The 13,632-nt window shown below is 46.4% G+C and overlaps 1 protein-coding gene across 1 annotated transcript in view; it reads left to right on the forward strand.

The window, feature by feature from the left end:
* The window catches only part of LOC138491297 (actin filament-associated protein 1-like 2), a 341,208-nt gene that overhangs the window by 252,433 nt on the left and 75,143 nt on the right, over positions 1-13,632 (forward strand). The window contains exons 14-15 of the mRNA XM_069617735.1: positions 82-204; positions 11,835-12,007. Coding sequence (XP_069473836.1) covers positions 82-204; positions 11,835-12,007 — 296 coding nt within the window. The remainder of the gene's footprint in view (positions 1-81; positions 205-11,834; positions 12,008-13,632) is intronic.

A 13,632-nucleotide genomic window follows, 5' to 3' on the forward strand; every position in this document is an offset into this window, starting at 1 on the left:
TATGATTAACTTCCTCCATTTTTTGCTGTCCATGCGTCTCTAGAGCTTTCTACGTAAAACCTTTGCAATCCTTTTCTGCAGTTCCCAAATCCAGCCTTGGAAAGTCTCGGAGTGATTACCAGATTCAGAGCCGCACACCGCCACTCAGAGATAAGGGCTTCTTTGGCTCTCAGCAGACCTTGGATGAGATTGTTCTCCTTAAAGGTGAGTCTGCACTAAACAGCTGAAGTGAATCTGCTGCGATACCCCCACAAAAGGAGTATATTTGTGGAGTTGGCACCTCTGGGGAGGAGACATGGCACAGTGGGGCACACTGGTGGAGTACTAAAGCACTGTGAATGCAACACCCCTTGGGGAGAGGGGATGGGAGCTCAGCTGGGTCAGCTGAATTCTATGGTTGGGCCCGGTCTGCCCATTAAGTCATTACCATCTTAGTAATGTTGAAAACGGATGCCATAGGTTTGCATTATTTGAGGTTGGTTATAAAATAAATATGGAGCCATATCAAGCAAGTGTTGAAGAAACATTGTGTGGGCAGAACTCTGTACCCAACAAGAATAAGGACCAATCTCTTTTATTAGCAGTTCCTTGGACCTTCAGCTTTCAGGTTATAGTCAATGGGTTTGCAGCCTTCTGCACCAAGTCCATCAATGTGCCTTCTTCCACAAGACCAGAGGTGAGCCTATCAATATGTGCATTCTAAGGTCTGAATTCCCTAAAGGAGACCATGCCTTATTATTGTATTGCCTTTACAATCCCCCCCTTGTTATTGATGTGCCATCCTATCTTATAGTCTGCAGCACCCCAGGTTCCACTGGTTTCATTTTTCCAGCAAACCTGATAGGCACTCCTTTTCCCATGGCTCAACAGATAGGGCCCATTTATCATGATTTGTCTAGATTTGAGCCTGGAGTGAATCTTACTGACTATCCCCTTCTGAGATGCCATCGTAATGTTTGTATCCTTTTCCTGTCATCTCGGGCTGCTCATGGGCATATCTGATGTCTGACCCCAGGGAGTGGAAAAGTAGGCGAGTGCCATCTGAAGACTGCCAAATCCTGTGTGCTCTAGAGGCCTAGGGAACATATGGCAAGTGGGTGAATTCAGGACATGAATCCTCCTAAGAGATGCCTCCAGGCACGGTAACTACTTGCAGCATTACTTGCTTGAGCCACAGCTATATAAGTAGGTAGTACTGCTCAGCCGATTCTGCCCTATGGTCATGCAGTCTGACTATGGATCTATGAGTGATATCTGGAGGTGAGCTCCTTGTGCCCCAGGTGGCCATGGCTGCCCAGGTGGAAGCATTGCCTTGTGTCATGGCCCATGGCACGCCTCGACCCATGTGCATACGATGGTGGCATATCACTGTTCTGCACCCTACAGGGGTTCATATCACCTAGAGGCTGCAATGGAGTGCACAGTGTGCAGATCAGGGAGCCGCAGTTTGAAAGCGGTACAGCACATGCATCTGTTCCGGGTCCTCCTTGCTGCTCGGGCCACACTTTAACATGCACAGCTGAAGCAACATACACCACAAGGGCTCTGGTCTCTGCATCAGCACGGCCCGCCTACTGCAGTTCAAGGCGCTTAGCATCTGGGCCTGAAAGCCAGAGACTGCTTAGTATGCAGCTACAAAACAGGCATTATTTCTCTGGCTCGGCTCACTGCAATGCTTTATGCCCAGCATTCTGATGGTCCTTTGTTAGGGGAGTTTTCCTAAGACCACTATAGGTAAGACTTCATAAAACCATCCCAATGGGGTACAGGTCCTCAACTCTTAGTATCAGTCTGTACTACTCATGGAACCTTGGTAGAGTGGCAGAGCAGTCAGGCTTATCATAAGAGGTAGATGTGAGCTGTATGTAAGTACACTAAACCCAGTTAGTAATGTAACTCAAAGAAACACTTATACAATAAATGTATATGAAATATATATTATATTTACACAAGGGATCTTTTAAAATACTTAGCACATTAAACCAAAACACATAAGATACATTGTAGATACTTTTTCAAGCCTACTGCTTAGTTTGTAGTTGCTAGCGGTTACAATTGTTGCAGCTTTTGACAATAATGACAGTTGTACCGCATTATCAGTAATAACGCACACTCAAAAACACACAAAGCTATACGGTAATTGTATTTAGTTAGCAAAACCGCAGAAGATAAAGGGCCTCATTACCACCACTTGGTCCTATGGAATTACTGCCGGACTTGCAAGTGGTGGTGTAATTTCCCATTATTTGTTAGTCCATTGGACTGAGAGGGGCTTTTCCGCAACAGTAATTCAGCCAATTCTGCTGATTCTTTTAAGCCGTACGCAGCAGAATTTACCTCCGGGATTTTCCTGGAGGTAAATCCTTCACTCCAGGCCCAACCTCATAATTTGGCATAGTGGTAAAATTGGTGGCAACAGACTTACCACCAATTTTACCACTTACCACCATACTCGTAATGAGGCCCAAAGTCTTTTTGGAAGGAAAACAGGCGATTAGTCAAACAGTAGCAGAGCTCAAGGTTCTAGAGGCAGTTTCTTCGCACACTAGGGCTTTTAAAGTTCAATTTGCAACACTAGCTAAAAGGCAGTTTAGAGAGGGCTCAAAGTCTTATGAAGCAGCAGAATTGCAAAGATTCCTGTGGATACTTTCAGTCTCTAGGTAAGGATACTAGAAGAATAACTCAATGGTGGAGTCCCTGTTAAAGGACTCGCAAAAGGGACACAAGCAGCAGCTTGAGGTAAGAGTGGACACCCTGGACAGCTCTATGTGCACTACAACGCTCTGGAGCGACTTCTTGGATTAAGGTAAACGATACCTTTTCTCCCCACAGTACCTTAGGTTAGAAGAAATGTTTGTGGCTGGATTCTCCTTGATGTGGCAGCACTGGACCCGACCTCCGGATTCCTTGGTCTGGTGATGAAAGGCACGTCAATGGAAGGGATCTCTCATCAGCAATCTCGATGGAGGACCTGTGGCACGGATTTCATCAGCTTCTCTGGTCAGTCTGTGGTTTTTGGCACCTTTTCTGCAGCACCAACAAATGACATGATTCGCACTGTCAATCTTCTTCGATTCCTGGAGTGCTGCACACTTGTGAGGGGAATTGGGTGAGTTGGATTGTGCCTCTGGAGGTTCGCCTGGAGCTCAGCAAAGACTTGGATGGATTCTGCCTTGGCAAACGATGCACTATGATTGGGTCCGAGGTCTCCTGGTATTAGCCGCTTGCAGCTCTGGAACAGCACAGCACCTCGGCAGATGGCTCAGATTGTAGTTCGTCTCAGGGCTGGCTTGTCCCACCAGCCAAAGGGAAGGAGTCTTCCTCTTCTGAGTTTCTCTGTCGCATAGAAATCAGGGTCAGGACAGCAGTGGTCACTTCACAATGTTGCAGAGGGTTTGCAGAAGTCTCTGGTTGTCTTCTTCAGTAAATTCAGTTTCCATTGGTTGACTTGCCTTTCACCTCAGGAACCTCACCTTTTATTCAGTTCCAGCACACACTCCTCTGCAATCTATCTCAGCAGTTTACAGAAAGGGGCAGGTGGCTGTCCACTCAGGACAGCCAGCCCTCCAGTGGGAGCTGGTTCCATTCAGGCACTCAGGCAGGCAAAGGGCAGGGGAGTGAAAAACTCCTTCCCACTTCCTGCCTGCCCAGACACACTGCAGCCTAGGCGGGGACACCCAAGGGTTCCCGCCAAAGGCAAAACACACACACACAGACCCCTCCCTTCCAGGTAGAAGAAGGAATAACAAAGAACAGCCATGCTAGAAATGGTGAAAAAAGAAAGAAGCCACCAAGTTAGTACTTAGGTCACCCTATTGTGCACAACTGGGACTGTGAATAAAGTCTGCAGTAAAAAAATAGCACAATAGTGAGTAGAACACGTCCACTACCACCAGCCATAACTAGAAGGGTTGTCTATGTGACTAATAAATCACAGGAGCAGAAAGAAGGGGGATACTTAGAATCCCCTTAGCACTCCACATAAGGAAGTGTGTGCCGATCTCTCAGACTATAACGTTTTAGGAGAGATACAAAGTATACCTCTATCCTTAAGAACAGTAGTAAGTAAGAGTAAAGAAAGAATCTCAAAGGAGAACCCAAAGGGTTCCTGGCAACACCGCCCGTAAGGAGCTGTGTGCTGCAAAAGTAAACGTGTTTAAGGTTTATAATTTATTAACCAATAAAACATTTTTTTTAAAAAAATACAGATGCCTTAAAAGAGATATGGAGGAAAGTAGACTCCAGAGTAAAGGTACAACACATAGAACAAGAGTTACAAAAGACAGAGCCTATAAGAATGAATGAGTGGAAAAAGGCTGCACTCATTCAGGATATGTAGAAAAGGGTCCGGAAGTCCAGCAAAAAGTGCTGTGGGTCTCACTAGGCGAGGGGATGACACATACAAATGATACATGCCCCTAACACCCTTGTTTTTTGTTTATGTTGTGGCCTCCAGCCTGGGTCTTTCTTTCTTTCACCTTTTCTTACCTTACCTCCACCCTGTTGCTCGCTCTTGTTAGTGTTGCCCACCTCCTTCCCCGTTTTCTGTTCCTGTTCCATTCACTGAACTGCCCAGCTATCAGGACTCACTTGCCCTAACGCCTGTTCCTGACTCACATTCCTTGGGGTTTTAATTCCTTTAGTTCCCCCGCCCCCAAGTTCTGTCTCCCTTCCCACTGTGAACCGTGCACCCTTCCACAGAGAGATGGTGGCTGAAGGGATGCCCTGTGATCTTCAAGTTTGGCCACCACTGAGCCCTGTACTTTACACCTTGACTCTGCCAGATTACTCACAGATTACTCACAACCAAATTCAGGAGTTTGAGGTGTGGTGCATATGGGCACCAAATAAGGCAGTGGCCTCAGCTGGGAGGTGTGGTGCTGAGAGAGTTGAATGAGGTTCTGTGTCAGGTTCCTCCTGAAGTAGAGGTGCGGCAGGTTTTCTTGGTGCAGGCTCAGAGTATGAGGTCGGTGCACCCTTGCATGTCAGGGATCCACATGAGGTCAGGCTGGTGTGTCGAGGAGCTCCAGAAAGTCAGAGCAGCGTAGGATTTTGGAAAGCCGCAGGAGGGCACAGTGCCCCTAGTTGCCAATGAACCACCACACATTGGTTTCATAAACAGGCTAAAGGAGGATCACTGGTATCAGCAGTACAGAACCAATGGTACAGATCAAGAGAGCCCTCCGGTACCACTACAGGATGAGCACCCTAGGAGCAAGATGAAGAATCAGAAACAATGGGGTAGATTCTCAATGGAGTAGATGCACCACCGCATCTCATCATTTGCACCAAAAAAGATGTGCCCTATCCTCAAAGGTTATTTGAATGTAAACATCCTAGATGCGCACATTCAAATGCCCTCTTCTGCCCCCTTTGTGCATTCATGCAAATCAGGGGGCATTACTGCACATTTAATGTGCACCCTAAATCCAGAAACCGGATGCGCCTGAAAATGGGCAAAAAACAAATATCCCTCTGCACCTGTATGGAAGAGGCGTAGGAGGATGTGCATTGCACGACAGCGTGCATCCTGACATTGGTATGCATTTTATTCAAGTAGAACAGCAGCTGGTCCTACACCTTGCATGTCCACCCTGAAAGGGATAGAAATGCTTTTCTGTTTTGTGTTTCCATTTCACAGCTAAATGTGAAGCCGGTCATACATTAGTGTCGGGAGCGTGCACTGCTGAGCAATCCACAAGAAATATGCCTGTCACCTTTGTTTATAAGTGATCTGCGTATTTCTACAATTAATGCAAATGAAAAAAGCACATCCTCCGCAGTTTTTTCATGTGCGTACATTTTTGAGAATCTGCCCCAATGTCTGATAGACTTGTACAGGAGGGCGGAGCGACCTCTGACGGGCACATAGGATCAGAGCTCACCCTCAAGTACTTTTAAGATGAGATAGCTGCACCTTGAGGTGGATGGGGTGCAGGATTCGCCACTCAATGGTTTGGCAAAGGGAAGTCTTTTTAATGACAAGTACAAAAAACGGGGAAACAATGGAAATTAACAGTGATGCGATCGCCCGTCTCGCTTCAACTCCCAAGTTCTTCATTCAGACAGCAATAGTTATAGTACATTCTCGTCATCATTGACGTATAACACTCAGAAGTTTGTCATGCAATTCTATTGGTTTAAAGGATAACTTAAGTATAGGTGCTATATCTCTATATGGTAACAGAGTGTGAGGATTGGATAACTCTTATCGGGTGGGCGTCTACGCCCAACCCTCTACATCACTCATGCTAAACGTCACTACAAGTACGACGTCTCATTGGTTCTACTAGCTATAGGACCCTAGATTATTTGGTCCATTGTGATTGGGTAGGTTACACCCCTAGGCATAAATCTCCACTTTAATTAGCAGCATGTAGAATGTTCACTCAGATGCAGTGTGCCCCACGATTCAACCTGCCTCCCTTCCATCAATCAGTACTTTAGGGCTATGTGTCAATTAGTTGGCTGAGGTTGGCCTTGAAACTGTAGCTTCTTATGAGGAAAAGTTATGGCATCCTCTGGTTTGGGTGACATCAGACGTTGGTACCTCTTCGCGCTTGGCTGGTCACGTGTTAGTACACCGTGAATCAGCTTCATGTTCCCTCTATTTGCATATTTCATTCTCTCTTTGACTTCGCCACCTGCCTGGGCCTCTTTATCTCGACCTTCACGGGGCAGGCTGCTATGCTCTTAAGTTTTGTTTCTTCAAAGTTGCCGCTCTCCTCCCTTCCTGAAGTTGACCTCGAATTCCCAGGCATGAGCTGCTGCTTGCTAAGTTTCGATTCTGCTGCTTCTTCTAGCTTAACTGGAGTATGAATCTTGGCCTGTTTGACCCCTACTATTCTGGGCTTAAATTCTGCTTTTTGTAAAATGGAGTCGCACTTGTATAATGTGCTTCATTGAGGTAGATATATATAGTTGGCACTTGCCGCTCTATTCTTCTACTAAGCATAGCAAGCTGTACTGTTTTCTTAGCTCCTTGCGTTCCAAGCCTATTTACAGGTGTTAGCTAGTTGCATATTTTCATCCTTCTATATGGTTACGTTTCTTCATATGTCAACATTGTTACTTCTTCCAAGTCCGTTACATCATTATTCTTCACATTTCGTCTTTGTGTGTCATCTTTCGATTGCCGTTTATGTTCATCTGTACATCTGTCCGGGCCCTTGTGTCGTCACCATTCGCCTTCCATTAAGGCCCTTTGGGTTTCTTCAGGGACAGTTTGTAAGTAGTCTTCATTTCATGTCAGCTGCTGGTACGGTTGTTTCAATGGATACCTTACTGCCCATGGTTGTCTGGTTATCGGCACTTCAACATGTATTGCTCTTCTGACGGGCACTGGGCAGAGCCCTAGTGCTGCTCTCTGTTGGTTTATTTGCTCCTCATACGCCACATATCTCGGCGACTATGTTCCTGGTATTTCAAAATGGGTGGCTGGAGTGCAGGCCATATCTGGGACCTCCTCTACAGACCAAATGGTTCTTAGTATAAAAGGTTAACGGTTTAGATATTGAAGGCAGCCTTGAGAAGGACAGGAAGCATTGAGGGCAGGGTCCACTAGAGAACGCTTCCTGCACATGCCCACATACCTTTGGATACAATAGGCGGGGTGGGAGGTATTGAATTTCTTTTTCCCCCTGCTGTCTGGATGCTGTGCCTGTTTATAAGATAAGGAAAAGATTGTTGAGTAACTCTTCTTTCTTGGGTAGGCGCAGGGTAGCCTGAGTTGGATCAGAGGTCCTACCCAGCCACATATACAAGGCAAAATAGTTTACATGTTACTGTGACTAGAAGAACACAAACTGCACACCTATCGTCCTAACCCGCAGACGCCGAGAAATGTGTTCCAACCTCAGATCTCACAGCTGAAGCATCCCTCTGCAGAAAATCTGGACATCTAGCTCCCCCTGTACTTGACCAATAAAGACAACTAGCCATCTGAAGGTGAGTGTGATATGTGTGTGTTCTCATCATTGTAATGGTTTTAAATTCCTACAACGATTTTATGATGGCAAGTGTTGTCCCCAATGGTTGTCTCCTGTTAGGGAGAATTTTAATTTCGTGTGCCAATTCTTCTCAAACTGAGAGACCTCGATGCACTTTTGCTGGACTTCTGGGATTTTCTGCTTTTCTCTCCTAAATGATTGGGACTTGTTACCACTCACTCATTCTTTTGCTCTGAGATGGGAACCCAATTCTTTTGCTACTGTGATTCGTTTGACTTTTAATGGAGTCATGCTTTCCTCCATGTATTTCACTACAGGCATCTGTAACACATTGTTGCAGCACACATCACCCTATGTGCAGTGTTGCCGGGGAGTCCTTTGAGCTTCCCTTCCCGTTCTTTATTACTTTTTCTTGGAACGACTGTTCAAGGATAGTAGGATAATGTTATCTTACCTTTCTTTTTGTGAGATCAGCGCCCACCACCTTATGTGGGGTGCTGAGGGGCTACCTTGTGACTCCTTTCCCACAGCTCCTGTAACATTTATAGATACAGTGACACACAAACCTAAATGGCTGGTGCAGTGGGCACCTTTTTACCATTTCTTGTGACGGTTACTCGCAAGCTGTTTCCACTGCTGCAGTATAGCACTCATGGGTGACCATTTTCTCCAAATGGCCCCAGTCTTCTTTTATAGCCATTTTTTATTTGTGTGTCCTTTGTTGGCCATTCTACCATTCCAGGTAGTTGTGGGTCCTCTGAGTTTTGCCTTTGGCAGGATCCCTTTGTGAATCCCACCTAGGCTCCAGTGTGTCTACTGAGGCAGGAAGTGAGGGAGGAGCCTGAAACTTCCCTGGCCTTTGTCTTAGGGTATGCCTGGCTGGAGCCAGTTAGAACTGGGTGGCTTGCTGTCCTGAAAGGACAGCCACCCCCAGGTGATGGAGAGGTCCATATGACTGAATGAATGGGTTCCTGCATTAGAGGCAAGGCTTTTTGGGACAGAAGGCTAAGACAACCACTGCAACTGAAGCTATAAAGAAGATGGCCAGAGATACCTGCAGCACCTCCAGTAACCACAGAAGAACTGCTGATGTACTGCTGCCGTTCTGACCCCCTTTTTGAATCGACAGGTAAACTCCACCAAGGACAACATCCTCCTCTGGGCTGGTGGGTATAACCAGCCTCAAGACACTATTCAATTTGAGCCCTCCCCCGATGTCGTACGACCTTCCTGGGATGCAGAATCACAATACCTGCAGTAGCTCAACCACCTTGAAGGGCATTGCCTTCAAATCTCACTGTAACTTTGGTGACATCTGTGTAGACTACCAGAAGCACGTATCCTCCCCTCAGAGTCCTCTCAGCAGAGTGCAGGACAAAGAAACAAAGAAGATTCCAACTGGTAGTGATGGTTAGCTCCTGGTGCTGAGTAAAATGTGCCAAAACCACGAACCGACACCAGAGTATGAAGAATTCTTTGCCGGTGAGCTCCTCTCTCGACTACTGCTGCAGGAGCCCATCCAGGCTCCCCCCTTTTGTCACCGTGACCAAGGACTAGGAGACCGGGTTTGCAGCCGTGCATCCAGGAGGTGCACAGCGGCATCAGCTTCTTCTCTCTCAAGGTACTGTGGGGCTTAAGGGGAACTTACCTGAAGACGTTTGTGTCGATCCTTTGCTCTTGAAGCACTGTTTTCACTGTTTGGGTGTTCACCCATTTGCAGTCGGCCAGGCCTCTCAGACTGTGCCCCTCCAGGAACGCTTCCCCTATTCTCCTGAACTTTTCCCATGGCTAACTAACTTGTTACTTACAGATTTGCATTAGAACTGTCACATTCCTATTGACTTGGGCATTGCTGGTTTCCAAACAGTAAATCATGTGCACCTCTTGGCTTGGGCATTGCTTGCTTCCATGCAAAACCTGAACTGAAGAACTCTTTTCTTGTTAGTGAAAAGACTACCTAAACCTTATATGAGTTGCTACTAGTATTGCTTACCTGTGTGTATTGCTCTTTACATTCTTCAATTTACCTAACTTGAATACTGCAGAGTTAATTTCAAATCAGTAATTTTACTGACCTTAACTGCAGTCACTCCATGTGTGGATAAGATAAGTATATTACAAATTACTCATCTGCTTTATTTCCTTACTATTCTAAATGTGTGTTTGATGTTGCTAGTTAATACAATATTTATTTAGTTTCTAACTGCCTTGTGTAAAGAAAAATAAATATTTTTGATATAACTGCAAGTGTGTAAGTGTTGGGTCCATGTATATTCTGATTTCTTTGTACTGATTTACAGCTCGCATTCCTCCTCAGACAAGCCTGGCTGCTCTGCCACCCTACCAACCCTGGGTAGTACAGGCCTTTATTAGAAGTTGGGGCCCTACAACCAAGAGATAAGTCTTGTGGAGTCCAATACCAACTGGACTGTAGATAAGCTTATCTAACATCTCCTGACTATCAAAAATACAATAAATAAAAGTTTATTAAAAAAAAGGAGCATAGGCTGGTTTTGGTACGAAAAGTTGAAATCAAACCTAGGCATAACATTTGTTTTTTAAAACACCTAGCTGCACAGTTAAGGCATCAGAAGTAAATAAAATTCCCAACATCATTTGCGTAGAGCAAATTAAGTAGTAGCTAAGTGAAACAGATGTAGATAGCAAAACAAGGAATTTGCAAGGAAAGTTAAAGGGACTATCATAGGGAAAGTAGCTACAGTAGTAGATGCATACTATAAAAGGCAGCCAGTGCGGGAATCCAGCTCATGAAGAGTTTTGGAAATGATGTGCGCAAGGCTTCAGGTAAACATATAGGAATGGGCTTCACAGGCTGCATGCCAGAGGCAAACCAAAGCCTGGGCACCTGGATTTAGTACTTTGATGTGCAGAATGGAAATAATGAGCTGCTTAGGTGCAGGCTCCGAGGAACATAGTTGAGAGCACAGTATCCATGTAGGGCCGCAAAGAGCAACCAATAGTGCTGTCCAGCAGTTCGCTGTCGGCGGCAGATTTGTTTAAAAAATATATAGGGGGAACCTAAAATAATCTACGGTCCTCCAGGTGACAATACGATATATAAAAGAAACATGGACCGTTAGATAGGGGATGGCAACACACTACTCACTGTCTATTTTCTCATAACAATTTTTATTTCTACCACCCTTTTCCAGTACAAGTGTGTCTATCTGTGTAAAACACAGATGATGTTTAAGTCGACATGTGTTTCGGTCGGTTATGCTGGGCTTTAAATCTGTAGCCCTGTTCTGACGCAACCTTCATCAGGAAGGAAGCTATATGCACCCTATGCCTTGCTTCAGGGTAGATGGAGTGAGAGACATAACCTCCAATGAGAATCTTGGAGGTAGTACAAAAATTAGGGCGATAGTCCCAAAACAACTCAGCTGGTTCAATATCTTCTGAACTGAACTACTTACTGCAGCAGCAGTTAAATATGACAAAATCTTCCAGTTGAATTCCTCCGCGTTATTCACTACTGCTCCTAAGGTGTATGATGGAGCTTCAGCTTCCTCTTATTCCTCATCTGTTTAACATCACATTGCACATCTTCTAGTTGGAATTTCTAGTAGAGGTATTGGAATGTTCTAATCTCAGCGGTCACATGTGTCACATGTAATCCCAGTTTATAACTGCGGCGTAGGACTATAAATTCCCTTCCACATGTGGTACGCTGAATAGTCTCCAAAGTGTAATATCTGAATGCAGGCATCTTTTTCTGGTCAGGGCCGTGCTGTAGAGTGGCAGCCGATATTCCTGAACATTCAAATAGTGTAGACGGATTATAGGGGTGCTTGAGGCGCGTTGAGGGGTTTCAAAGCAGTCTTGGACACCGAGTTTGAACATTTACTCTTTCCTTCCTGACAGGTAAGAGGAGCTTCCGTCGAACGCAAGAGAACAAGGGAGAAGCAGAGCGTGTGTGTCGGTTAAGAACCCAGCTCAAGGCCGGATCAGAAATGAACCTCCTGTCCATTGGCAGATCCTACGCAGAGGCGTCCTGTGACTATGTGTCCATGACTGGGCACTCACCAGGCTCAGAGGTATGTGGGGGTTGCAACCTGTCATGAAAAATCCATAACGGCTAACTGCTGCAGAGCAAATCGCTTCCTTTCAGAGAGCCACATGTATCTGAATGGTTCCTTCTGCCGAAGGAAGCTCATCCTCCCTCCAAAGATGAGTGCGTCCTTACACTGAGCTGAATGACGGCTCCTGTCAAGATGAGCATTTCTCCCTCAGAGCTGAAGGCCTCCACCGTCCGAGATGAGTGCTTCCTCTAACTGAGCAGAGCACTTCCTCTTGCTGAGTTGAGCTGTTTCCCATGGAGCTGAGCACCTTCTCATAGCCAACTGAGTGCATTCTCATATTCATGCATGCCTTCTACACTGAACTGAGGGCCTCCTCCTGTCAATAACAACCTTTCCTCCCAAAGAGGTGAATGCTTCCTGCCACTGACTTCAGTGCTTCCTTGTGGCAAGCTGGGCCATCCCACCATGGAGCTTCCTGCTTTCTCCCAAGGTAATCTCTCCGCAAGAAAGACATTTCCAGGGCCCTGTGTAAAACAGCATGATAGGGTTGGGTATCCCCTAAATTCTCAAAGCTTGCCTGCCAAACTTATACACCAACATCAAGAAAGGGTAAACAAACAGGGTATCACCATGAGCTACAATTGTAGTGTTAGGCAACATTACAAATATATATATATATTTCTGAGGCTTGTGGAATCTGCTTAGATCACATGCTGTGCATAGGCCGACATCTAGTGGAAGCTGCGGAGTATTACAGTTTGTTTTTCGAAACTCGAAAATGGGCGTCGACACAGGGCGTGCCAGTAATACTATCCCTAGTGTGACGTCCACTGTACCCAAGATCCCTCACGCTTCTAGGATCCTCAGATTGTTTTTTTCCGCCATACTGGTCGGAAGCATCTTGCGGAGTCCCCTGGCCTTAGCCATACTTTTGCTAAAATTTAAAATTATTAATCTATTGACATCCTTCCCCACCCCAACGTCGAACTTCGACACTCGACGCCGGCTGGAGAAGAAATCGACCGTCGGCTGCTGCACGACGGATTTGGGCCTCGGAAGGCCGCTGTCCACGGCCCGGGCCTGGTAGGCCGCTGGCCTCGGCCCTGCAAGTAGGGAGAGTGGGGGGTGGTACATACTCTACACTCTTGGTATATAGGTACACCTTATACATTTCCTACACTTAACAGCCCGCTGCCTCAAGGTGCGTATGGAGGGTACCCCTTTTCAATTCTGCCCCAAGTTCAACCGCAAATACCCTTGGGTCGACAGGCACGCCACGTGCAATCTCTGCTTGCCGAGGGACCACCCCGAAGCGAACTGCAGAGCGTGTAGTAGGTTTAAACCTAAGACACTTAAGGACCGTTCGACGAAGCGTTGGGCCCACCACGCCAGGCAGGCGGCCATGGCAGCGGAGGGCGCCTTCAGCGATGGCAGCGACGCCGTACTTTTGGATGGCGAGGGCATTACGGCATCGAAAGACAGCCGAGCGCAGGTCCCCGACCTCGGAAGGTCGTCCGGCAGGGCGGCTATGGGGAAGACCCCCGGCGACGCAAGCGCTTCACATACTACACACACTAAACACACTAAGTCCAACCGAGACTCGACGATGTCGAGTTCTCGGAAAGAGGCACAGACAGAAC

Source organism: Ambystoma mexicanum, chromosome 10 (genome assembly GCF_040938575.1).
Source record: "Ambystoma mexicanum isolate Mex_15411 chromosome 10, UKY_AmexF1_1, whole genome shotgun sequence".
NCBI lineage: Eukaryota > Metazoa > Chordata > Amphibia > Caudata > Ambystomatidae > Ambystoma > Ambystoma mexicanum.